The 25,275-nt window shown below is 58.7% G+C and overlaps 6 protein-coding genes across 6 annotated transcripts; 2 read left to right on the forward strand and 4 right to left on the reverse strand.

Annotated features, from left to right (window-relative positions):
* Window positions 1–46: 46 nt before the first annotated feature.
* MKK02DRAFT_22974 (trehalose 6-P phosphatase) lies at window positions 47–3,172 on the reverse strand (the record flags this gene model as incomplete). Its single annotated transcript, XM_053086652.1, has 7 exons — window positions 47–441; window positions 476–620; window positions 659–949; window positions 983–1,442; window positions 1,474–1,966; window positions 1,998–2,459; window positions 2,491–3,172. The coding sequence occupies 7 exons, from the start codon at window positions 3,170–3,172 to the stop codon at window positions 47–49; spliced, it is 2,928 nt and encodes a 975-aa protein (XP_052948086.1).
* Window positions 3,173–4,072: 900 nt separating this feature from the next.
* On the forward strand, window positions 4,073–8,186 carry MKK02DRAFT_31764 (uncharacterized protein; the record flags this gene model as incomplete). Its single annotated transcript, XM_053088372.1, has 11 exons — window positions 4,073–4,278; window positions 4,390–4,911; window positions 4,953–5,309; window positions 5,355–5,427; window positions 5,474–6,618; window positions 6,664–6,805; window positions 6,853–7,020; window positions 7,065–7,469; window positions 7,585–7,968; window positions 8,014–8,077; window positions 8,134–8,186. The coding sequence occupies 11 exons, from the start codon at window positions 4,073–4,075 to the stop codon at window positions 8,184–8,186; spliced, it is 3,519 nt and encodes a 1,172-aa protein (XP_052948087.1).
* A 391-nt stretch (window positions 8,187–8,577) lies between these two features.
* Window positions 8,578–12,069, reverse strand: MKK02DRAFT_23202 (Pkinase-domain-containing protein; the record flags this gene model as incomplete). The annotated part of the gene is made up of 10 exons (XM_053086688.1): window positions 8,578–8,984; window positions 9,035–9,176; window positions 9,225–9,377; window positions 9,869–10,533; window positions 10,618–10,706; window positions 10,752–10,963; window positions 11,005–11,220; window positions 11,264–11,555; window positions 11,590–11,812; window positions 11,856–12,069. The coding sequence occupies 10 exons, from the start codon at window positions 12,067–12,069 to the stop codon at window positions 8,578–8,580; spliced, it is 2,613 nt and encodes an 870-aa protein (XP_052948088.1).
* A 688-nt stretch (window positions 12,070–12,757) lies between these two features.
* MKK02DRAFT_42699 (uncharacterized protein) lies at window positions 12,758–19,322 on the reverse strand (the record flags this gene model as incomplete). The annotated part of the gene is made up of 15 exons (XM_053092119.1): window positions 12,758–12,774; window positions 12,822–13,079; window positions 13,124–13,242; window positions 13,289–13,811; window positions 13,864–13,987; window positions 14,033–14,172; window positions 14,223–14,520; window positions 14,574–14,813; window positions 14,863–15,054; window positions 15,097–16,805; window positions 16,853–17,049; window positions 17,098–17,174; window positions 17,229–17,306; window positions 17,351–17,661; window positions 17,708–19,322. 15 exons carry the CDS (start codon window positions 19,320–19,322, stop codon window positions 12,758–12,760), a joined length of 5,898 nt encoding a protein of 1,965 aa, XP_052948089.1.
* A 378-nt stretch (window positions 19,323–19,700) lies between these two features.
* On the forward strand, window positions 19,701–22,793 carry MKK02DRAFT_22975 (Spb1 C-terminal domain-containing protein; the record flags this gene model as incomplete). Its single annotated transcript, XM_053086653.1, has 7 exons — window positions 19,701–19,792; window positions 19,838–20,308; window positions 20,352–20,512; window positions 20,567–20,768; window positions 20,816–21,026; window positions 21,071–22,699; window positions 22,749–22,793. 7 exons carry the CDS (start codon window positions 19,701–19,703, stop codon window positions 22,791–22,793), a joined length of 2,811 nt encoding a protein of 936 aa, XP_052948090.1.
* Window positions 22,794–22,980: 187 nt separating this feature from the next.
* MKK02DRAFT_42701 (histone acetyltransferase ESA1) lies at window positions 22,981–24,761 on the reverse strand (the record flags this gene model as incomplete). The annotated part of the gene is made up of 4 exons (XM_053092120.1): window positions 22,981–23,020; window positions 23,068–23,205; window positions 23,245–24,611; window positions 24,666–24,761. 4 exons carry the CDS (start codon window positions 24,759–24,761, stop codon window positions 22,981–22,983), a joined length of 1,641 nt encoding a protein of 546 aa, XP_052948091.1.
* Window positions 24,762–25,275: the final 514 nt, after the last annotated feature.

Below are 25,275 nucleotides of genomic sequence, written 5' to 3' on the forward strand. Positions count from 1 at the left end.
TAATCTATCGGAAAACCGTAACCCCCTCTCCCCGTATCTTCATCGCCTATTGCCCCGCCAACAGATGCTCCAGCGCATCCACCACCTCCTCCGGACACGTGACGTGCCACCCCGCCAGCGTCTTTTTCGCTGCAGGCCCCACCGTCGTCGCAAAAATGCCTTCTGGCTTGACCATCAACTCGACGTCCGGCAGCTCTGCCACCTCCTCGGGCTCCAACGCCGACGTGACCGCCACGGGCGGACGGAGGACGTTGGGGCCGTTCGAGATGCCGCCGGGGGGGAAGACGGTCCGGAGGGATCTAAACATATCTTCGTCCGTCTTGTCGTCGCCTGCGCAAAAGATAAAGTCGGCGTCGGGGTTTTCGTACATGAGCCGTCGGACGATCTCGCCCTTGTTGACGGCGAGCGGGCGGACTTCGAGGTTCTTCTTACCGACCAGGACTGACATCAGCTACACCCCTTGGGATAGACTCACCCTCGATGGGCCGCTTGGGCGCGAGGGAACTCTCGAGCAAGTCCAAGGCCTGCTTGCACTGGAACTCGCCGAACGTGGGGTCGGAATTCCGGTAGTGCCAAGTAATAGACGCCTTCTTGACTTCGATCGTGCTTCCTTGTGTGCGCTAGACATCAGCTCAATCCCTTTCAACGTTGGACTTACCTCCATGTAATACCTGAAAATCTCCTCCACCTCCGACATCCAGCTCATATCCAGCGTTTCCGTCATATTCACAAACTCCTCATCCTCTGGCCCCCTCACAAAGCTTCCGTGCTCCGCCGACAGCCCCAGATCCTGCACATGACCCCAGTGCTGTTCGAGGAAATCCCCATCACGCCCCGAGATGAGGTAAACGACATTCTTGGGATCCTGCGCGAGGGTAGAAATGGCATGCAGGGTGCGTTCGGTAGGGACGGCCGCAGCTGGGTTTTTGACGATCGGCGTGAGTGTTCCCTTGTCATCAGCCAAACCCCAGGTTCAACTCACGTCATAGTCAAACAGCATCAACCGCTTCTTGGCGCCAGCGTACGCCGACGTCAACTTGGCAGTATCAAGATACGGCGTCTGGTGCGCCTGGTGCTCCCCGCCAACATTCTCCAGGAGCTGCTTGAGAACCGTAGCTGCCCAAGTATGGCTGGTGTGCCCGATGATCGAGTCGTGGAGGGTATCGTGCCGTTCCTCCTTTTCTTCCGTCGACATGCCCAATCCCTTGTTGATCGCCTCGGCGACCATGAGGAGGTCGTGTGGGTTGATCTGAAGCGCCTGAGAAAAGGACGCGACCGTGCCCATAAACTCGGAAAGGACGAGGGGCGACTTGGTGGTCTTTTCCTGACACAGAATAAACTCCATCGAGGTGGTGTTCATTCCGTCCCGGAGCGACGTGATGAGTGCGAGGTCCGCTACCGAGAGGAGACCAAAGTATTCGTCCCTGTCGATCGCTTGGTGGCTACGGTCAGCGCGTCCTACATCAAACTTACTAATGGTGAACAGGGGTAAAGTCCAACGACCCGTACGTCCCGTTGATGTGGCTGACGAGTTCCGCACACATTCGCTCGAGCTTGGGGCTCTCGCTAAGCGCCGGCGTCGTCACTTGAATCAACACCACCTTGCCCCTCCACTCCGGGTACACCTCGAGGAACTTTTCAAACGCCTGCAACTTGTTGTAGACGCCCTTGGCAACGTCCAGCTTCTCCCTGCCGACAATGATCTTCTTGTCGCCATAGAGGGTACGAAGAGCAGCCGCCTTGGGGGCGACACCGGGCGAGTCGCGCTCCTTGCGGACCCGCTCGACGTCAATCCCGATAGGACAGTATCCCACCGCCGTGACCGAGCCGTTGGCGTCGACACCGCCGGGGGTGGATTCGAAACCGCAGACCCGGATACAGGTCGAGACGAAATGACGCGAGTACGAGTAGGTCTGGAAGCAGACGAGGTTGGCCCCGAGCATCCCTTCGAGGATTTCCTTGCGGGCTAAAGTCAGCCACGTTACACCTAGACTTACTTGGGAGACACCGGAAGATCTCGGACGAGGGCCATGGGGTATGAACAAACATCCCAATCATAATCTCAGCCGGCTCCTTCCCCTGACTACCCTGGCTCTGGTTCATGCCGAGCGCGTGCCCGACCTGACCCAGCAGACTCCCTACTGCCGCCTTGGCGCCATCCTTGGTCGGCGTCGAGTCCCAGTCCATCTTCTTCTTTTCGACCGCCGGGGTAGGCGCGGCACTGGCGGACCAGCCGCCACCAGGAACAGACACCTGTCCGAGGGCCTCCCGAATCATCTTGGGCGCAAGGAGGAGATGGTAGTCGTGGACGACGATAAGATCGCCTGGGCGGTAGATCTCGGCGACTTTTTGGGCAAAGAGGGAGTTGGTCTTGGAGTAGGCGATCCATGAGGGGTCGGGAGCCGGGACGGTAGCGGTCGAGTCGAGCCAGAGGAGGTAGTGGAACAAGGGCCAGAGCGCTATCATCAGCTCAGTCAACGCCCTACTCACTCTTCTTGCAGAATCCCTCATAGTGCCCCTTGCTGACGTCTGGCGGGAGGAATACCGGGATATAAGTCAATCCCCCCTCTTCCCGCTTCGTCTCGACCTCCCCAAACCGCTTCAACTCCCCCTCGAGCTCCTTCTTCTCCTCCTCGCTAAACTCGCCGCCAAACACCCTCAACGGCTTGGGCTGCTGCGCGGCGGGGTTCCTCGGCGTAGGCGTCGTAGGGGTCGGCGCGTCCTCGCTGAACCGCTGAGCAATAGATTGGAACTTGCTCTCGGACGGGAGCTGGGGAGTCGGCTGCGACTGCGACTGAAGGAGCACGTCACCCGTCCAAGCAACAACGAACTGCTCGTGCGTCTCGGACAGACTCTTCATTCCCGAGATCAACGCCGGGTGAGCCGTCCGCGCGTGGATCTTCCACTTGGAGTCCGAGCTCTCGACGGTAGGGATGACGTCCTCGTTCTTAAACTCGGGGGTCATGGGGTGGGTGTAGGTGGCAGAGGGCTCAAATTCCTCGGTGACGACCTTGATGATCTCGACGGGGAGGTGGTGGCAGACATGGATGATGCGGCCGGAAAGGTTGACGCCCTTGGCCTTGTGTGAGGCTTCGAGGCGTTGAACGTGCTCGCGAAGGTCGGGGAGGGAGGGAGGGGGAACCGGGTCGGGGTCGGGGATCATCGAGTCCATGGTGGATGGAGTGGGAGGAGGGTGGACTGGGGTGTCAGATATAAGGTGACACTGGGAAACGTTTGTGATGGAGAAAGGAAGCGAGAAGTGAGGCAAAGCTAGCCCCTCCCTGAGCCTGGGAACGTGCAAATGGTAACTTGTTGCGGTGTAGACTTACAGTGAGGGAAAGTTCGCAGCTGGGGCTGCGAGCTAGGGATGGGTCGTTTGCTTCAGCAAGTGAGAGAGGAGAAGACAGTCAGTTATCTTTGCGCTCGGTCGCGACTCTTTTCCCCATACCAACCATCCACAACGTGTCATGCAATTGCTATCTAAACTACCCAAAGTAGCTTTCCAATTGATTAGCATGATGTCATTCGTGCCTGGATAGCCTAATTCCGAAATAACTCAGCCAGTTGATTCTTGTAACGCCGCATATCTCCGTACCCCAACTGTGCATCTGCAGAATCCCCGCACCTTTCCGCACCGTTCCGCACCTTCTCGCCATCTGCAGAACCATGTTTACGCTTTCCCTATCGGATCCATCTGCAAGCGCGTATGCTGCCAAAGACGGTTGAATAGGTGGTGATCAGACCCTATCCCGAGCACTCACAAAGCTCTTCGTGCTAATTAGCGGCCTAGAGGACGCTGATAGCACCCCATGCATCGATCGATAAGGAGCGACTGACGCAAAGGCCCATGCAAGCTGAAACTCAAACCTGTCCGCACACACACATCAAGCACACAGCTAACAAAGGGTCCCGTGCGCAGTACCCGATGCGGCCTGATACTCACCAAAGGACCCCCTCCGAGTCAGCATAGCCGGATGCGTCCAGCGCCCCCATCGACGGTCAAGCCGGTCGAGTCGACGCTGGGTACCTATTGTCCTCTCACTTCTCACCTCACCCCCCCTGATCAGACAACATGTCCCGAACACAGGTACAGCGCCCGCAGTCCAACCTCGACTTTGAACACGCGTATCATCAGTACAATAGGGTCCAGAACGATGATCCGATCAACGAGTACATGTACCAGATGCCCATTGTTGCGGACAATGGGCGCACTGTAGGGAGGGAGAGGGGGGACGGGGACGGAGATGCCTACGCTACAACGCAGTCCCAAGCCCTTGAGTAAGTGACAAGTCCGTCTTTTGTTCGGCTCGTGAAAAGAAGGCGTGCTGTGTGGAGGACAAAAGAGGGTTCCGCCCTCCCCATCGGAGATACACCTTGCTGACACCATAGCCTTCGAGCCTTGAATCAGCGTCTACAAGTACTCGGTCTCAGCCCCCATATCTCGAACGAATCACTTCTCGAGCAACAGCCCCATCCCGCCGCTCTAGGCTCTGCATTCAAAACCAATCCCATCACGCCTCTCCGCCCCTTCTCTCCGCCCGAAACGTCCCGGTCCTACACTCAGCCCCCGCAGGAAGGGTATCAGCCCTTCTACCCTCCCTTCGAGTATCAGAGCCAGAGCCAGCAACACTCGGCCCAGGGCCAGGTATTCTCGCCGCCCCTCAAACCGCCCACAGCGGTGGATCTCCACCCCTCCGACTCCCTTTCGCAAATGTACCGTCCGTATCGCGGCCCGGTCGAGTCGGTGCGGTCCCAGCGAAGGACGCAGCGCGGGGGTACCAATGTCGACGGTCAGGACGTCGACGATTACGAGCACAACTCTTCTTGGGAGACGAGGCATGCGCCGCCGAGCGATGCGCCCAGCTTGGAGGAGATGACTATGGGGAGAACGGAGTGGGCCAATGATACCATGTAAGCCGTCCTTTCCAAGCTTTGATCTAGCTGACCGTTAGGGGCGGAGACATGCTGGACATGCGCGACCGACTCATCCACAACAAACAGGCCCAAGAAGCACACGAAGCCGCCGCCATCAACGCCCACATTGCCGACGCATCCACCCTCGCTGCGGCGCTCACCAAGCTCGAAGTCACGCAGGACCAGCTCCGGACTCTCCAGGCCACGCTCATCGCTGAGCGGGTGGCGCGGACGCAGATGGAGCGGAGGAGCCACGAGGGCGAGGATGATGTGAGGGACGTCAAGAACGAGCTGGCGGGGGCGGTCAGGGCGTTACGGAGGGCAAGAGAGGAGGCGAAGCGGAATGAAGAGGAGAAGAGGAGGCTGGCAAAGTGCTTCGAGGAGACCAAAGTTCAGTAAGTTGTCGCTTCTGTGAATTCCCGGGCTCAGCTGACTGATAGGCTCTACAAGTATCACGAGGAGCTGCGAGTTCGGGACGCGCGGTCCAAGGGGAGAGAAGAAGGGAGGGCGGAGGTGAGCTACCCTATTCATCCCTTGTGAGGTTGTAGCTGACCAGCAGGCATGGCAAGAAGCAGAACGATGGATGGGCCAAGCCCCTCCTATCCCGATCGACCCAATTCATTCCGTTCCCCAGGCAGTATTTCGTCAGACCCCCATGACCGCGCCGACCGGCCTTCCCCAAGGCCAAGCTCACGCCGGCGGACAAGACGGCCAGGCGCCGTTTCAGCAGCATCCGGGCGACAACTTCATGATCCCGCACGTCCAATCCCCTCCGTCCATGCTCCAACAGTCGCACGGTCAGCCCCACACGCAGCAGTCCCAGCCATCTCAACATGTCGAGCAGCAGCAGTATCAGCCTCCTCCCCCTTCGACGTATACCCAGCCCCAGCCGGCCGGGCAGCAGGGTATCCCGATGATGATGCCTCCGGCTCCAGCTCCGGGCGGGATGATGCAGCAGACGGTCTATCAGCCGATGATGGTCCCCATCGCTGTCCCTCAGCCACATACCCAGCAGCAGCAGCCCATCCCGACCTTCCCCGCCCAGCCCCCTCATTCTCAAAATATTCCCCGCTCGGCTCCCCATCGGCTCAACCAGCTCCCTCCGCACTCTCAGGCCAACTCGCACTCGCATGCCCACCCTCCGCGCGCCGCTACTGTCATCAGCCGGACCCCACAAAACCCCTACCCCCCTCGCCTGCCACTCGGCTCACACCAGCGTAGCGTCACTATCGGATCCGCTTCACTCCATCCTCCTGCACCAGGCTCGATGCCTCCGCAGCATCAAGCAGCCGAGTCATATCTCGACCGAGCGGACCACGACCCGCACGTCCAACAGATGCTGCACGACACCCACAGCAAGACCATTCACACCTCGGCATCCTCGGATCGTCCTCAGACCGCTCGGTCCGTCTTGGCGCCGGTGGACAAGCCCCTCCCCACGCCGGGTGGCGGTCACGCCAATGTCGGCCGGAGTCAGACACACACGACTCGTCCTTCTCGAGCGGGCACGATGGCGTCTGGCAAGCCCAAGCCACAGCGGTACTCCTTGCTCGAAGAGCTACACGGGCATAAGCGAAACGAGAGTACGCTGCATGGCGAGGATCGGTATCCCGCTTTCCCGCATCAAAAGCAGCAACATCTGAGGGATCACTCGAGGAATAACAGCTTTGATTCGATCAACCCCGCTGGGATTGCTCTTCCCCAGTAGGTCATCAAGCCTTGGCTGAGCAGAGTATAGCTGACGTCCAGCTCGACTGCCGGGAGTTTGATGAACACCCCTCGGTCAAGAGCGACGAGTCGGCGATCCAAGGTGGCGGGTGCGCTGAGGGGCGGAACAGAGATTGAGGACTTGTCGGATATCGCTGAAGATGAGCGGGAGCGTGAAGCGCGAGTGAGCTGTGCCGCCTTGATTTCAGTGGGCAGAAGCTGACAGTGCAGCGATCTTTCCAGGCGAATCAGCAGCAGCAGGCCCAGCAACATCAGCAGCAGCAGAATATGGCATACCAGCAAGCCCAATCTGATCGGGCGGGCCCAGCTCCTCAGCAGCGACCCCACCCCAAGCAGAACTATGCGCCTTCCATGCCGCCTATGCGAGGCCGTCCTACCGTAAGTCTCTCCTCACAAGGCGCTGAGCTTCAGCTGATCTCCAGCCCCGCATGCCTCAGCAGCTCGGCGCGGGCGATAAAGCCCCTTCCGAGCCACACATCCAGCCCCTTCATGCCAAACACGGCCTCGCCAACTTCTTCCACCGGCACACGCACCACCAAGACCAAGCACAAGCGGACGACCGGCAGGCCGCCATGTTTGCGCGCATGCCCGATGTCGACCGCTCCACCAAGCCCAAAGGTGCACACGACCTGTACGTTCCGCCCGGCATGGCACCGCTGGCGGTCCACGGCTCTGTCATGGATATCCAAGGTCCGAGGACGTCCGCGCTAGGCCTGGAGGGGCTGGGAGACCAGGCGGAGCATCGGCATCATGGCTCTGCGGGAACGGGAACGGGGGTCAGGGGCCGGTCCAGGTCTGGAACGATGGAGTCGGGCAAGGCGCCAACGGTACGTCCGAGAAAGAGCTGGTATGCCTAAGGAAATCAAGTTGATGTGAGTTAGATCAATATTCAGCCTCCCGTGCGTCCCTCTTTCTTCTTTCGGGGTTTAGCTGATGACCTAGTCCTCCCAGAACAAGTCACGACCCGATACGAACATCCCTTCTCCCTCTTCCCGAGCCCTTCAACCCAAGACTCCCACTCAAACCCGGTCCAACATCCCCCGTGCGCCCGTTAAGCGCATTGACGCGCACTCACCTACCAAGCGCCAAACTACCATCATCACCGAGTACTACGAACCCCACGCCACCCCTCTTCCCGCATCTCGCCCACATGCGCCCACAGCCTACTCGGGCTTCTCGCCCGACCGCGTCCTCTCCCCGCCGGATATGAGCTCGGGCGATAACATGCCGAGTATCAGCGTGATTGATTATGCTCTCCGGCAGGCGCTGCCGGGCAGTCGCCCGACGACTATTATGAGCGTCATGCCTCCCAGAGTCACCGTTGCTGTACGTTCGCGATCCTCTCTGGCGTGGATTGGAGCTGATCGATAGAGCGAACCAGACATCGACGAGCCGAGCCGCAAGCCTACAACACCTGCAGGAAAGCAGCAGAAGCGTAAGCCGACGTTGACGATCTACGGGCATAACACCGGCCATGTCGACCCTCGTCAGGTCCCCTTACCTGCTTCTCGAGCGCCAACTCACCGGCCCGGGACATCGAGTGAGTGGACGAGCTTGGCATTCTTTGGTGGTAGAAGGGAAAAGGCTGACTATTACAGCTTACGCAGGGACGGTAGCTACCATCGATGAGGTCACCGAGGAAGAGAGCGCCAAGGAGAACAGGCGGCCGAGGAGGTAGATCTCGCTCGGAGTGGGGTGTGGATCTGGTGATTTCAGGGTGAAGAATCTATCTGGACGGGGAATATCTAGAGCAGAAAGACATGCAGCATATACGATACTTGACACGTTTTATGTGTGGCAGTACCGGTGTGGGATGAAGCCTCAAGGTAAATGGCAAAAGTAGCATCAAAGGTATATAAGCTAAATCGAAAGTCGAAGGTAGAACAAGGCAAATGATCAGAACAAGTACAACTACAACCGAGCCCTACTTCCCGCTCACGTCCACACCATCTGCGCCTCCTGACCCATGATCGGGCTCGGCATAGGACTCGCAAACCTACTCCCCGCACCGCCCATCGCCGGACTCTTCAAGCTATCCAACCGCCATTCCGCGCGCAGTCGGCCGTAAACCGCCCGGAAGGCAGAAAGGGCGCCCTTCTCCTGCACCATCGTCATGCTCGTTGTGATTTGTTGGTGGCTGTCGCGGTTGCGGCCGGTGTTGAGTGTGGAGCGGGGGGAGGGGGGTGCGGTGGTACTTGCGCTGGCGGAGCCGGAGGAGGAACCGGTGTAGGAGCCTTGGCGCTCGATACGGGGAGAGCGGGGGGCGGCGGTCGTCCATGTGCTATGGGGGAGGAACTCGATGCGGAAGCGGACTTGCTTGGAGACAATGATACCTGAGATATCTGATTTGTAAGCCTGTGAACGAACGGCGGTTGGGAGACTCAATGCTCACCTCTTATCTCGTCAACGCGGCACTTGAGAATACCCCAGCCGTCCGCATCCTCGACGACGACGCTGGCCCCAAAGCTCTCGAGCAGCTTGACGCACTCCGCACGGGACGAGGCGCAATCATCAGCCGAGATGAGCGTGAATGTCTGACAGTCAGCTCGACAATAGGCATCGCGAGAGGAGCAGAAACTTACCGCAGGCTTCCAGCTGAAGAGATTGGAGAACCAGCTGTGTTTGGCGTCATGGCTCGGACCGACAATGAGAGGGGAACCAGGTATGGACGTGAGATGCGGAGTGCCGAGGTATGGGGAGCCAGTGGGCGAGAGAAGCTGATCAGGTACCATAGCCTTGGGCGAGAGGTCGAGCGGAGCCGCTGAGTTTGTTAGCTACTGATCTCGTATATAGAGGGAGCGAGTAAGTCACGCTTAGTCTTGCGCTTCATCTGACTGCCGCTCGAAGAGGTCACGCTCTTCCCGCTGACTTTCCGCTCCTTGCTCTGGCTGACTCGACGGACGGGTGTTGGGAGGTTCTCGATGGGCCGGACGTTATCCCTATCGCTCGCATCGCCGAGGTATGACCGCCGTCGCCCAGGATCCTGGCGGAGCGTTGGGGCAGGGACAGGAGGCAGATCCGTCTGTGCACGAGTAGGCAGGGGACGCCGTGCGGGCGGCTGAGGTGGTGTCGATAGTGTCTGGTATGGAGGCTGAGCAACCGATCCCTCCATGTCGACGTCCATCGACTCGCGCCCCATCTGCACGGGAGAAGGCATGAGCTCGTCCTGGACCAAAGTGGGCGTTGGGGCGGGCGTCTCGATAGCAATGCTAGACCGGGGACTGACGGACCCGATGAGCTGTAGCTGCTCGGCAATGTCGTGGAAGAACTTCTGGAGCGCCGCGTCCTGGACCTTGGGGACCGAGATGGAGCCGATAGGTGGGGAGCCGGTCATGCCAGTGGCAGCGGCGCGCTCGGCAGCGGGAGCAGGCGAAGGGGTGGAAGGCTGAGATGGCTGGACGGGCATGTTGAGACCGAGACCTGCAGCGAGAGGTGTATCGTTCTGCGGCGTAGGGACCTGGACGAGGATTTTGGGCAGACGAGGGTTGACAGCGTACGTCGCCGGGGTGGGGGACATGGGATTGGCAGGCTGGACGACGGGCTGTGCGGGTGTACGGGGAGAGTCGGCCTCGGTGACCTCGCGTTGCTGCACGAGCCGGATGGTCGACTTGGTGGGAGCGTCAGGATGGGGAGAGGCAGCCGGGGAGGCACCGCGGCTTGGAGGACGAGGACCAATGACGTTCCGCCTGGAGGGAGTCATGGGTGACTTACCAGGAGCGGGAGGCGCAGGACGACTGGCCGTCTTGGGCGTGATATTCTCCTTGTCCTTCTCGCGATGCTCCCGGTGAGGCTTCTTGACGTGGGTGGGTACCACGGCAGAGACGGAACCACGGCGAGAGTGGACCCGGCGCTCGCCTCGGCTGGACGAGTGCTCCTTGATGCGCTTCTTCTCTATCGCGCCGGTAGTAGAGTGACGGCGGACGTCGGCAGGGGGGAGGTTGATGGCTTGTTGGATGATGGGGTGAGAGTCGAGACGGGGGGATTCGGCCTCGGCGTTGTAGTTTTCGAGGTTCTTGTTGCGGTATTGGAGGAGGAGGAAGTAGAAGGCCTTCTCCATGTTCTTCCTGCAAATGTCAGCTTGGACCATGAGCAAGTATAAGACAGCTTACTCATGCGTGAGAAGAGCGCGGATCATCTTCTCCTCGGAGCACCCGCTCCAAAGCGTCCGCAGGTTCCGGAGGATGTCCTTGTCGATCTCCGACTCGGACTTCACCGGGCGAGCGACCTCCTCGAGCTTGGGCGTGTCGACCGTGCGGACGATGCGGCCAGAATCGGTAGATTGGCGTCGCTGGAAGAAGGGGTGAATCATGATCTCGGGCATCTAGAAGTCAGCTATGATCATGTACACAAGGACCGACTTACAGTGATACGCTTGGTGGGGTCGACCACAAGCATGCGAGCGATGAGATCCCTTGCGTCTGGAGGAAGGTCGGATGGGATGGAGAAGCGGCCGTTCTTGACCTTTTGCAGGAGGACGCGGATGTTTTCGTCGTCAAAGGGAAGGCGGCCAGTGAGGAGGGCGAAGAGGATGACACCGCACGACCAGATATCCGAAGCTGCACCGTGGTAGCTTACGCCCTGTATATCAGATATGACCCCTCAGCAAGCACGACGGACCTACCATGACGATCTCGGGACTGGCATAGTGCGGACTTCCACAGCTCGTCTCCAGCAGCCGCCCGCTCGGCTCGAGAGCTGCCATACCGAAATCGGCAATCTTGATGTTGCCTTCCGAGTCGAGGAGGAGATTTTCGGGTTTGAGATCCCGGTGGCAGATGTTGAAGCGGTGGCAGTAATCGACGCCGGCGATGATTTGCTGAAAGTAGCGCGAGGCTTCGTCCGCGTGCAGCCGACCTTGCGAAACGAGATAGTCGAACAGCTCCCCGCCTTCGACGTATTCGAGCACGAGGTATCTAGGGGTCAGCTCTGCTCACATACGACACTCACAGCTCCTTGGACGTTTCCCATACATCGTACAAGCACATGACGTTCGGATGGTCGACCAGCTTCATGATGACGATCTCGCGCTCGATACCGAGGATGGCCTTCTCCTGCTTGCCCGCGGCGTCCTTGATGCTGTTGCGGGAGGCCATAAGGAGAGCGTGCTTGGGGATGATCTTAACAGCTGCGAATTGGCCATTGCGGTTGTGTTTGGCGATCTTGACTCGGCCTGATGATCAGCTTGTCTCCCACCGAGGTCGAGGTCTACTCACCACTAGCCCCCTTCCCGATGGTCTTGCCTATCCTCCATGGCCCGATGATCTTGGGATCCCCTGGGTGATCCGCCGCGCTCTTCCCTCCAGTCGCCGCCGTCTCCTTCTCGAACCGTGTCTGTCCCTTCTTGTGTGTACGTGCGCGAGGTGGGGAAGGGGTAGGCGGGAGGTCTCGTGACCCGTTTTTAGGCGTGTTGGGTGCTGGTTGGGGCATGATGGGTCGTCTATTCGAGGGTGACTAGGTGAGTGACCGTCGAGTAGAGCAAAAGATAAGAGGGTGAGAAGAGGAGGTGGTACATTCCTGCCAAGAGAGGGGAGCTGCCTTTAAGCAAGGTTGATCCGGTGGTGCCTGTGATGATCCCAACAAGGGCGGGAGGGGTTGAGGATCGCCTTCCGACTTAGACATGAGTAGAGACAGGGCTGAGACGCGTTGATGTTGATGATCAGGGGTGTTGTGCTGTGGCGGGTCGGTAGACAGACAGGACTCGCGGCAATCAAGCCACGTCCCAGGCCATTCTCAGCTGTTTTCCAGCTTCACATCGCCGACGATACCCCCTATCGATCCTCGCGCAGATGACCAGATGATCATGCGGTCTCTCCGGCATGGTAATGGACCCGGATCCCGAAAGAGTACAGATCAGGTGATGGAACGATGATAACATGGGTTGAATCCAGAAGGAGATTGAAACGACCCGAAATTACCGCTTCTGGCAGTTCTTTCCTGGCATCGCCAGCGTGCTATGCTACTACCAGGTCCATCATGCATCAAGACTCGCCCGAGAATCCCTATCGTCAAGCTGCTCTGCACCTGTACTTGTATCTGCTCTACCAACTAAATGTCCGTGCACCTCTCTCATCCCGTTTTCCCCCACCCCCAATCTACAAATCCCCTCAACCCAAGACTAAGTCGAATAAAACTCTGTAAAAGTCAGCTCCACTCACGGCCCCAGAGGACGCATAACCCACTTCTATTGATCTGATGAATGAGCATATTGATACTAAACGTCGCCATCCCATCAAACAACAGCAAATTGAGCTCATTGTCGAATTGCGCCTGTAGCAGATCTTCCATCCGGACCTCCTCGTGCCCGATCGTCGGTTCTGCGAACTGCGATTGAGGCGCCGTCATTTCCAGCGAGAAGACACCGACTTCGTTCGAGGCCATGATGATGTGGATCTTGTCGTATTGGCGGGGTGAGAATTGGCTGATACCGAGCAGGATACCTGGCTGTCAGCTGGGCTGGGCCGGCGAGTACGCTAGAACTCACCCTTCTCGTGCAAGTCGTGCGCGGTGTACTTGTACGACCCGAACTGCGCCCGCTTGCCCATCCTCTCCTCGCCCTTCTGATGTCGATATTGCTTGCTCATAAAGATCGGCCTCTTCTTCCTGCGATCTGTCAGCTCGTTTCGCTCTCGACGGTCATGGAACTCACCCCTTCTGCAGATTCGCCATACTCGAGTCGATAAACGTATGATAACTCTTGATACTCTCCTCAAACCCAATCTTCTTGACCGTCATATCCTCATGCGCCTTGATCATCGCCGCCAACGACTGCCGCAGCATCTTCCGGAGATGATGCTTCTGCCGAATATCCGACGCGATCGACACGAGCAGGCCCTGGTAGGCATCATGCTTGCTGATTCTGCCGACCTTTTCGAGCTTGAGGCAGAACTCGACTGCACGGAGCTTGACCTCGCGGAAGGCCAGGGAGCGGATCGACTCGATTTGATAGCCTGCTTCCGCTGGGTTTTGGGGTGCGCCCCGCTTGGCCGCGCGGGCCTGCTCGACCGCCATATCGTGGTAGACCACTTCGAGCCAGCGCTGTTCGTCGGCTTCATCCAGCCGGGCGAGGAGGACGTCGTAGAGCGTCCGCCCGGATTGGACGCGGAGAACAGCGAGGACGTGCCGCTTTGCCTGGACCCAGTCTTCCTTGATGATGGCTTCAGCCTCGCCAGCTGTAGTCTTCAGCTACATCCTCATCGAAAGGGGCGATGCAGCAGGACTCACATTCCAACTCGCCGAGCCTGTTTGTCAAGCGCAAGCTGACGGTAGACTTGACATCGTACTCGATAGGCGGACCCTCAAGCTCCTCAAGCACAACAGCTAAAGGATCTTTCGGCTTGTTTCCGGTCTATTGCGTCAGCTCGATCACCTATGAGAGCACGAGCCAGCTTACAATGACAGGGATGTTCTTCATCAAAATGCTCAACATCCCATAAATTTCCTTCCGGGTAATCAAGATCGGCTTGGCCTCATGCGTAGACTCGAAAAGCTCATGTGCTTCAAAGTACGACTCGAGCGGTTCGACACTAGCCACTACTCTGATCAGCTTCTCTCTCCCGGGTGTTCTCGGAAGCACAACTCACCATCCATGACCCAATCCCTGAACATAGCGCTCTCCGTCCGGATGTATTCCTGTAACGGCACCCTAATGAACCGATCTCCAGGCTTGGTGAATGGCCCAGCGGCGTCCGCATCGGGATACGCAATGAACCCGACAAGATTGGCGATGGCGGCGAGGTTTCGCCGTTCGTTAGGCCCGATAGGTTGGTCCGTGATGGCCCACGATTCGGGAGCGATGAGGGCAGGTAGAATGAATGGGAGGATGAAGGTGCGTGCCACGGCGGGCGTGAGGTCTTCGTCGAGGGCGTCAGGGTACTTGACCTGCTGTGTCAGCTGACTGCTCTGTCCTGAACGTTGCGCTCGAGTAAGCTCACTCGTAAGGCCAGAAGCGCCTCCCTCGCCAAATACCGAACCGTATACGGCAGGCCCATCGTGCACGAGTACAGCGTCTTCAGCAGCTCGGCAGTCAAGAAGCGCAATTCCTGCAGGTGTCGGATATAGTGCGCCCGGGCGTCCGCGTCGGTCTGCAACACCTGGTCGGCATCCCTATCGCGGGGCTTTGCTGACGGGACGCCGGTCCGGGATTCCTCCTCGTTGATCAGGCGGCGGTAGATCTAGCTTTGTGAGCTCAAGTGGAAGACGATCGAACCACGGCGAGCTTACCTCGAGGGGATCCGTACTCAAGTCCAGCTCCACCGCCTCGCTCACTCGCATAACGTGCATAGTGAGGATCTGCTGCAGGAACGGCGCGAGGGCAGGCTTGAGGCACGCAGTCGTGAGCGGCTGGAGGAAGAAGCGGGTATCGACAAGATGTGGGATGGATTTGGACAGAAGGACTTCAGTATGTGTTGAGAGCTGCCATATCAGCTTGGCCCTCATCTCAAGATAAAAACATACCTGAGCGAGCTTGTTAAACAGATACTCTTCCCGCCTCTCATGCCCAAACCCAAATAGCGTCAAAACCACCCCCTCCACGATTCTTCCCTCCCGCTCATCCTCTCCTCGCTCCATCGCTCGGATCAACCTCGCCAGGTAATCCGGTTTCGTTTGCAGCGTGAAGAACAGATGCTCAAACAGCTCCAGTTTCCGCTGGCTCGCCCGGTCGAGATGCGCCCCAGAGAACGGATCATGATTTCCCGAAATGACAAACGAGTCATTCTTGCCCTCCAGATTCCCCTGTCTCCGCTTTGCGCGCGCCAACTCCTCAAACGTCATTTTATTCTTGACGATGAGAGCAATCTTGGTCTCCAGGTCCTGTACCTCGGTCTCTAGCGCCTGATTCTCCCGGACGAGCTCGACGACTTCGCGCCGAAGTGTCTCGGTCCGCATCTGGTCGTTGAAATCCGACTCCGTGTCGTTGAGGAGGTGCATGTAGTTTTGGATCGCGGGTACATCGACGTCTACGCCAGTGAGGAGGGTGTCGTACATCCGCCGTTGGACCCGGCCGCGCCAGAGCGACTGGATCTTGACAATCTTGTCCTGATTATAGTGGTAGTGGCCGGACCGGAGCCAGAACTCCCGTCGACAGAGGAACCCCCGGATGAGCGATTGGAGGAAGACGAGCGCGCCCTGGGTGTGCGGGTCGTGTAGGTACTCGCGCCACTCGTTGTGGTCTTGCCGGGCGAGGTAGCCTCTCGCTTGCGCCTGGAACCCGATGACATCCGGAGAGACAAACTCCAGCTTCTTCTTTTGCTCCTCTGTCGACCGCTTGGCGAGTTTGGTCCGAAGGAAAGCTTGGAGTCCGCCGACAGAACCGGCCACTTCGACCTTGGCCAGCGCCTTTTGCATGGTCTGGTGGTTCTGCTTGGCGAGCCGACCGCGGGCATAAGCCTGCAGGCTGGAGACCGAGGGCATGGCGATCTGGACAGCCTTGACCAAGGCCTGCTTCTTCCGCCGACAGAGCACACCCCGGCATACCGCCTGAATAGCGACAATGACGTCCGACGCATCGTCCATCTTTTGCTCCTCCGCCTTGCGAGTCCGACGGACCAGCGCGCCCCGCAGATGGCTCTGCAGAGACGTAAAAGTGACGGCTTGCGAGTCGAGTACTGCCATCCGCTTGGCCTCTGCTTGGCGATGGAGTCGACCGCGGAGAACCGCCTGGAGCGACGTCACCGACTGGGCGATCTCCGGACGCGTTCCCGATCCCTTGACAGCCTTCATCGCCTGGCGAGCAATCTTGCCCCTTGCCAATGCCTGTACCGAGACGATACTCCGCCGCGCTGCGTCCAAATTGTTCGCCTCCTTGCCTTTCCGAGATCGAACCAGCATGCCCCTCGCGTGCGCCTGGATACCGGTCACGTACCGCTCAGCAAGGTGGATCTGCTGCGTCTTTTGCTGGTACCGCCTTCCGGCGAGGTTCGAGCGAGACGCGGCCTGGAGCCGAGTCGCCCAGCTTCCGAGCTTGATCCGCTCTTCGTGCTCGGAAAGCAGAGACCGACGGCACAGAGCTGCCCGTGCCCGGGCTTGGAAGCGGACAACGATAGGTTCGGCGAGTTCCAGCTGGGTATGGATACGCGAGACTTGTTGTCGGGCGAGTCGGCCGCGGAGGTGGCGCTGGAGCGAGCGGATAGGCGCTTCGCACTCGAGCAATCGACGATCCCGTACTACTGGGTCAGCTTGTCGCCTGGAGCGTCATCAGCAGGAAGCTCACTCTCATCCTCAGTTTCCTCTGGCTCCTCTGGCTCCCAGCTCGCCTCTTTCGCCAGCGTCGCCTTCGCATCCCCGAAATTGGGCATAGCGACCCCCTGCAGCCCTTTCTGAGTCATCGCCAGCTGTTCATCGGTGAATTCGAATTGGCCGACCAGATTCCCGATCCGCTCTGCCCGCCCAAGTCGGGCAAGCAAGTGACTACCTGTCAGCTATCGATGCCACACGATAGGGGACGTCTCAGCTCACCTCAAGACATGCAGGCAGAAGATGACCTTCGGAATGTTCTTCTTGTTGTATAAATCTGTCAGCTCGAACGTGAATGTCTATGCAAGATCAGCTATATCCTCGTGTTGTCCGGTCAAGATAGAAAGACTTACCTCAGGCATGCCGACTGACCTGACGAATTTCAGGAAATGGTTGATATTGTCGGTTTGCTTGTATCGATGTTTGCTTTCCTACAATATCAGCTCTTGTTTCTTCGCCAGCACAGGCTACTCACCGTCCAGATCGACCTGACCACCTGATCCCCCATAAAGCACCTCGCCAATTTCGCTAATACCACCCCATCCTGCAACCCTTCTTCCATCTCCACCACCCCAAACCCTACTTCCTCATCTAGGCACCCTTCGATCCACTGGAGCGCCTCTCCGACGTGACAGAGGTACTCGTACGCTGCGAGATCGTGTCGGCGACGGTCCATCCAGTTGCTTTGGACAAGCCGGCGAGAAGGTAATGGGGCGGGCGCGACGGAAGCGGAGGATGCCGAGGGAGGGAGGACAGCACGAGAGAGTCGTAGACGATTCGACATGCCTAAACCGTCAGAGGATACCCTCGGGAAAGAGAAGCTCAAGCTTACCTGTGACACCTTCACTGTCGTCCTTGCTCGCCCCTCGAGCAGGCAGTGACCCCACAGCATTCATCAACCCCTTCATATCCGCGCCCTGCACTTCATGCCTCGGACTCTGCAGTACACTTCCAATCTTTTCCTTGGATATACTCGCCATGTAAGCTGATCTTCGCTTGCCCGGCGTAGTCGACGTTGTCGGACTAGGCGGGACGACCTGATTGTCCTGGACAGACGGAGTAAGGACCTCGACGGACTTCTTCTTGCTGATGGGTTTGCTGATGGGCGTCCGGTCCCTGGTCGGCGAGGCAGGAAGGTCAGGCACCGGCGCTCGACCAAGCGTGGACGGTATGCGCCGAGCTGAAGGCTCTCGGGCGTGAGCGGAAGGCTCTCCGTCCCACCCCTCCCCGCCTGACGCTATACGAGGCAGATGGCGCCCGAGTCGGCGGTGGTCGGTCCGGCTGATGGAGCCGTACTTGTCCTTCCCGCCCAGCCCGGGGCCACTTGGACCAGCAGAGAGGCCCGAAGGGACATGCCGTCCAGATCCCGAGAAGGAGGACGGAGGAGCGCCGCGACCTGTTGAGCGAGATTTGGGCGTTTCCTCTGTGGCCGAAGAGTCAAAGTCGGACGCAGAAGGAGGAGTGAAGAGGTGGTCGAACGGAGAGCCCCGCTTGACCTCTACAGGTGCGCGCTGAGGAGTCGACGGAGTCGTAATGACCTCTACGGGCGGGGCGGGGGATGCCTTGATCGTGGTATTCTCCTCGGTTGGAGCATCACCGTCCGATACGTCCGACCCCGACGCAGCCGCCTGGGCCTTCTTCCTCGCCTCGAGCCGCTTCAGTGCGTTTGCACGAGCAGCTGCTAGGGTGTCCTCCATGGCCTGCGAGCGGCCGGACGAGGCGGCGCTGCTTCCTGTGGAAGTTGGGGAGAGGATGGAGGTGTATGACGAAACCGAAGCGGGGCGCATGCGGGAGGAGGCGTTCGATAGAGCTGGAGAGGGTGGAACGGGGTCAGCTGTAGAAGCAGGGTCGGACGATATGGAGACTGGTGTGGGTAGAGTGGTCTGGCGACCATTCCGAGAAGTGAGGAGGTCCGAGCGCACCCCATTATTCGGTGTCTGTGCTTCCGGGGGAGGTATGGGTACCGAGAAGCGGCGCGCAGGCTCGACAGCCGTCTTACTCGGTAGCACCGACGCCGGTTCCGCCGAGAAGCTGGCCGACGACGTGGTCGGGGGCGACATGAATGTACTCCGCTTGAGCGCTCTCGGGGTCCTGTCTGCGGCCGGACTGCCGACCGAATCGCTGATTTTGGCCTCCCATTGCCCTCTGACCAGATCCACTGACTTTCCCGCCCCATGTCCCTTCCCGCCCATCTTTGACGGACTCCGGCCGAGGTCCGCTCCGCTCAGACCGTCCATTCCTGCCGCCATTTTGGCCACATTCCGCCTGATAGGCGTACTTGGCGGTGAGGCATCCGCCAACGAGGAGAGCGAGGAATGCGGTGATGAGCGAGCAGGACCAGCTGGGGCGGCCGTGCGGTCGAGGAGGCGGGTCTGGTATGCAAAGATACTAGGTGATGAGGTCAGACCTTTGGGTGGCGAAGAAGTGGAGGTCGGTGCGTCGGGCATATTGTCGAATGGCGATGGGGAGGGTAGGAAGTTGTCGGTGGGTCAGGCGTCTCTGTGAACTAAATTTGAGGCATATCGTGCGACTAGACCCGTTTCCTGTATATGGGCTGTGCTGATAGTATGTAGGGTGATAGGATGTGACTATGGACGAGTGAAGAGAAAGGGATGGGAGGAGCAAGGGGGTGTGTTTTGGATTCCACGAGACTGACTTCTTTCGACGCGTCAGGTTGCTTCCGGCGGATCACGTGATCAGCGTGGAGATTCGGTCGGTTCTCCGAGATCTGCCGTAACGTCGTTCCTGCTGCAGCTTTTTTTGCCGCCCAAGGTGATGCTGCTTGACCTCTGTACCTTCTCTGACCTAGAGACACTCAGCCTGACATGGGTAAACACGACAAGAAGACCGGAAAGGGTCGTTTGGATAAATTCTACAAGCTTGCAAAAGAGCAGGGATACAGAGCTCGTTCAGCCTTGTAAGTCGCTCCCCCATTAGCATGTCCCTGCGCTGACACCGCTAGCAAGCTGGTCCACTTGAACCGAAAGTACGACTTTCTCGCCTCATCCAAATGCTGTATCGATCTCTGTGCCGCGCCCGGAGGATGGCTGCAGGTCGCCGAAAAGTACATGCCTAAAGGCTCCCTCATCGTCGGAGTCGATCTCAACCCGATCAAACCCCTTCAACACGTATCCACCTTTGTCTCCGACATTACCACTCCCCAATGTCGCCAGCTCCTCCGTTCGCACCTGCACGACTGGAAGGCCGATCTCGTCCTGCACGACGGAGCGCCGAACGTCGGATCCGCGTGGGTGCAGGATGCGTTCACGCAGAACGAACTCGTGCTTCAGAGTTTGAAGCTGGCGACGGAGTTTCTGTGCAAGGGGGGTAACTTTGTCACTAAGGTGTTCAGAAGTCAGGACTATAATGCCCTGATGTGGGTGTTCCAGCAGTTGTTCAAGACTGTTGAGGCAACCAAGCCGCCCAGTTCCAGGTGAGTCCAGTGCATGAAGTCCTGGACCAGGCTGACAAGCCAGAAACGTCTCTGCGGAAATCTTCGTTGTCTGCCAAAACTTCATCGCTCCTAAGCACATCGATCCAAAGTTCCTCGACCCCAAGCACGTCTTCAAGGACGCTGCCCCTCTCCCACCATCCATCATCCTCCCTTCCGCCGCCGCCGCCGCCTCGTCCGCCGCCGGTCCCTCCACCTCCGCCACCCCCGCGCTCTCCCTCTCCGCCTCGGCCAACGCAGTCGCCAAGTCCCAATCCGGCTCTCATGCGCATGCCAATGTCTTCATGCCCGAGAAGAAACGCAGACATAGGGAGGGTTATGCCGAGGGCGAGTTCACAAATTTTCACGCTGCGACAGCGTCGGACTTTGTCAAGGGTCACGATGCGGTGGGACTGTTGGGTATGATGAACAAGATCGAGTTTGTCACGGAGGAAGAGAAGGGGTGAGCTACGTCTTTCTCCAGTGTGGTAGGACCAGCTGACAAAGCAGCTGGCTCAAGTCGAGACATACCACCTCGGCGGTCATTTCCAGCTGTGAAGATCTGAAGGTGCTGGGCAAGTCGGACTTCAAGCAATTGATGAAGTGGCGGTTGGCGATCCGACTGGAGATTGGGCTGGACGTCAAGGCGGATACAGCGCAGGACGCGACGGAGGAGGTGGTAGTAGAGGAGATCGACGAGGAGGAGCAAATCAGCGAAGAGGTGAGTTTGCACCTTCATTACTGATCGCCAAGCTGACATCTCAGCTCAAGAAACTTCACGAGGCTCGGATGACTCGGCAAAAACGCGAAAAGAAGCGTGCCAACGAAAAGAAGAATGCGACCATCCTAAAACTCCAACTCAACATGACCGCCCCCGAAGACCTGGACAATGACGATCGGGGTCTTGCCGGGGAAGAGACGTTTGATCTGGGAGAGATGGAGCGGGAGGCAGGTCGGCGCGGGAAGAAGCGGGCAGTCGACGATATCGTCGCCGATCAGGATGGGATGGACGCTTCCGAGTCTGAATCGGAGGAGGAAGAGTCGGAGGAGGAGGTGTTTGATTCGGAGGAGGAACGGGAGTTGCGACTCGGCGCACTCGAGGGGGAACTCGACGGAATGTACGACGACTACACGCAACGCATGGCGGAGCGGGACGCCAAGTACAAGGTCAAGCAGGCGCGGTTGAAGGACAAGAATTACGATGCGTGGCATGGGATCAACGAGGAGAAGAATGGAGGTGGGAGTGGGAGCGATAGCGATGTCGGGGTATCAAAAGGCTGGAAGGATCAGCTGGTGCGTCAGCCGCGGCGAGGGGATGCGCTCGAGGACGATGAGGAGGAAGAGGAGGAGGCGGGCGGATGGGAGTTGAGGCTAGCGGGCAAGGCGAGGGTGGGGGAGTCGGACTCTGATTCGGATTCGGATGACGAGGATCAGCCGGCCAAGAAGAGCCGCAAGGCGACGTTTGGGAAGGCGGATGAGGGAGCAGCCAAGCCTCAGGTGAAAGGAAAGGCGGAGGGGCGGAAGCTGGTGCGCAGTCTGGTGGAGCCGGAGGAGAGGAAGCAGATGAGTCGACAGGCTCAGCTGTGGTTTGACCAGAACGTCTTCAAGGGCGTTGGGGACCTCGCTGCGCTCGACGGGGATGAGGAGGAGAGCGAGGAGGAAGAGGATGAGGGGATGGAGGGGGACACGGAAGAGGAGGAGGATGATGTCGATATGGAGGCTGGTTCTACCCAAAGCTCCACGGTCGACCCCGCTAGCGCCGAAGACGACGAGGGTGACGATACGTTCGAGATTGTCCCTCAAGCGGCGGAAGACACGGCGCCCGAATGGGACGTGTACGACGAGGACCAGGACGAGGTCAAGGCGGCCACTGTGCGCGCCAAGGGTCTCCTCACTGCCGAGGCCGTCACCCTCGCCACCCAGCTCGTCAATCGTCAAATCACGGCCGACCAGCTTATCTCGGACGGTTTCAACCGCGGCTCCACATTCAACAAGGACGGCCTGCCCGAGTGGTTCCTGGACGACGAGTCCAAGCACTACAAGGCCAATCTTCCGGTCACCAAGGAGGCGATGGATGCGTTGAAGGAGAAGCAGCGCGCATTGGACGCGCGGCCAATTAAGAAGGTTGCGGAAGCCAAGGCGAGGAAGAAGTTCAAGGCGCATCAGAGGCTGGAGAAGGCCAAGAAGAAGGCGGCGGGCGTAATGGAGACGGAGGATCTGAGTATGGGGGAGAAGGCGAAAGCGGTGGCAAAGGCGATGGGGAGAGGGAGGGGCGCGGAGAAGCGGCCAGAGAAGAAGGTTGTGGTGGCTAGGGGGGCGAATAAGGGGATTGCCGGGAGGCCGAAGGGCGTCAAGGGGAGGTACAAGATGACCGATCCAAGGATGAGGAAGGAGGTGAGCTCCATCTCGCGCACACTTTCAGGGACGATAGCTGACGATACAGGTGCGCGCCATGAAGCGGATCAAGAAGAAGACTTCGAAGCGGTAGATCTGAGATCAGCGGGAGGTGCGGGACCATGGAGGTGTATCTGGGAATTTTCTTGGGAGATCAAGTTTGGGAGGCGATGTGTATTGACATGCTACAATGCATGATGTGCTACTAGTCCCTACAACAAGGCTCCATAGCCGAAATATAATCTCAATCCCTACGCCATCTCCATATACACCAACACCGCCTAGAAACCAAATGCGAGTTGCGATCTGGTGAAAGTTGGCCTGGACATCATCAGCCATCATCTCTGCGCCGCTGTGGAAGGGCTCACGGTTTCCACCGTACTGCGTTTGAGTTGATACTCTGCCGTTGCTTGCCCATCGTCTTTTGGTGCTGTTCGAGCACGGCGTCGGTGAGGTGGAGGATGTGCGTTCCTTTATAGTATTTGATCATCTGCATCGCTTGGCACCTGTTCTGTCAGCACACCACCCCCTAAAAGTGGACTCACGTGTGCATGATATCCCCATGTGTGATGCTTGTCCGGTGCGCCACCTCATCCAGGCTAATCTCGTCCTCGCTATCCAGCAACAACTCGACAATCTTCTCCTGCCAGTACGCCCTATACCCCAACAGCCCCAAATCACTGAGCGGCTTCTCTGGGCTCCCCAGCTTGTTCTCCCGCTTTGACAGCTCGTACGAGAACTCGATGAGGAGCCGCCCGTACCCCTTGCGCTGATGCTGCGGGAGCGTCAAGATACAGGCGACATTGTACCCCTCTGTCGACTCCTTTTCTTTTGAAAAGTAGCCGATGAGATGACACCCATACTCGTCCTTGACCGTCATGCAGTAGTACATGAACGGGTCGACATCATAGTATAGCGTCTTGTGATCGAGGAAGCATTTCGATATGAGGCACAGGTTCCGACACCATGTGCGCTGCCGCCGCCCGTCAATCTCGAAAAAGGAGATGTTGTCGTGGCGGTAGATTTCGTTGCCGGGGGGATGGAGGAGGGTGCATTTGGTCCGATGCCGCCGAAGCTGGGTGGAGGAGGGGTAGTAGAGGAGGCAAAATTCGCATAGGTAGAGGATTGGGAGGTGGGCGTATTCCGCGGGATAGGGGGAAAAATACCAGGATTCGACCTCGTGTTTGCCAATTTGAAGCTTGTTGAGGTTCTTGACACGCGAGATCTCCGAGTGACTCTGCGTCATGGATCCCGACGTCCGGAGTTTCTCAATCTCCTGCTTTTTGCTGAAGACGGGAGGGGCCGCTTTGGGATTGGACGGCGCTGAGAGGTCAATTTCCCCCTCCGCGTCCGGAGAAGCGATGGCGATACTCTCCCCCTCAGCATCCTCGTCCTCGTCCTCGTCGTCCCCGCCGTCCGTCATGACATCCGCGTCCGACCGCCCGCGCTTCAATGTAGGCGCAGGCGCATCCTTCCCGGTAGCAGTCCCCGTATTCTTGATCGCCACCTGCGACGCCGCCTTCCTCGCCGCCTTCTTCAACAGGCTCGCCGAGCCAGGTAATGGCGTCCCCTTCCTCCCGAGCGGTGTGTTACCCCCTGAGGCCGCCGGCGCTGCGGGAGCCTTTGTCTTCTTCCCGCCGTCTTCTTTTGGCTTGGGCCACTCGAGCTCCCGGTCAGTCACCAGCCGGGACCCGCCGACCCACTCGTCCAGCCGTTTATTGAACTCGACGTAGTGGACATAGTATTCCGTGTCGTCCCGAGCGTCCGGTGGTGGGGCATCGGCGGCAGGAGGAGGGGCAAAAGCGGATGGAGGGGGTTTGGCGCGTGTGGAGAGGATCTCGGCTTTGCGTTGCTCGAATGTGCCGTTGTGGAGGGGTTTGGAGACGAAGATCTTGACTCCCGGCGTGACGTCCTAGTTGTCAGCTTGGTCAGCTTCACTCCACTGTCGAGAGCGCTCGGAGCTTACCGCTAAAGTGTATGATCCTGGAGCAGCAGACGTTGGCGCGGGCGACCCCTCACTTCCAAGCCGCCCGTGCGGCGTTGACGGGGTAGAGGGGGCCATATCGCAGTAAGGATTCCGATGGCTAAGCCTTAGAGCTGGATCGCTAAGCCTGCCGACTGGGTATCTGCGTGCACGGAAAAGCGGCCGGCGAGACCTGGCGTTGAGACGTGTTGCCTCTGGAGGTGTGCAGCCCGGATAGTACTTGCCGCTCAAGAACAAGGGAGAAGCGATATTCCTCCCTTCTCTCTCCGGCTTCACGCGTCGACTTCGAGTCTGAGCGTGTGGGGTGTTCGGTACGTGCGGATAGCCAGATAGCCTATCTACACCGTCGCGGCGAGGAAGCGCTTGAGGTAAAGTACAAGTGGAGTTATTGAAGTTAGAAAGGAAACGTTGAACTGAAAGATGCCGAAAAGTAACCACAACAACCTCCACGCCCTCTCACGAAAACCTAATCCGTGCGTGCAGTCGAGCTGAGACACCTCCACCCACCCCCAACCAGCTCTTTGCACCATAGCCTGACACTACACTCTGTACGACGACCAGCCTCAAGGACATGCCCCTTATGCTGATGGAA

This window comes from Dioszegia hungarica, assembly GCF_025882075.1.
Source record: "Dioszegia hungarica strain PDD-24b-2 chromosome Unknown MKK02contig_6, whole genome shotgun sequence".
Taxonomy (NCBI): domain Eukaryota; kingdom Fungi; phylum Basidiomycota; class Tremellomycetes; order Tremellales; family Bulleribasidiaceae; genus Dioszegia; species Dioszegia hungarica.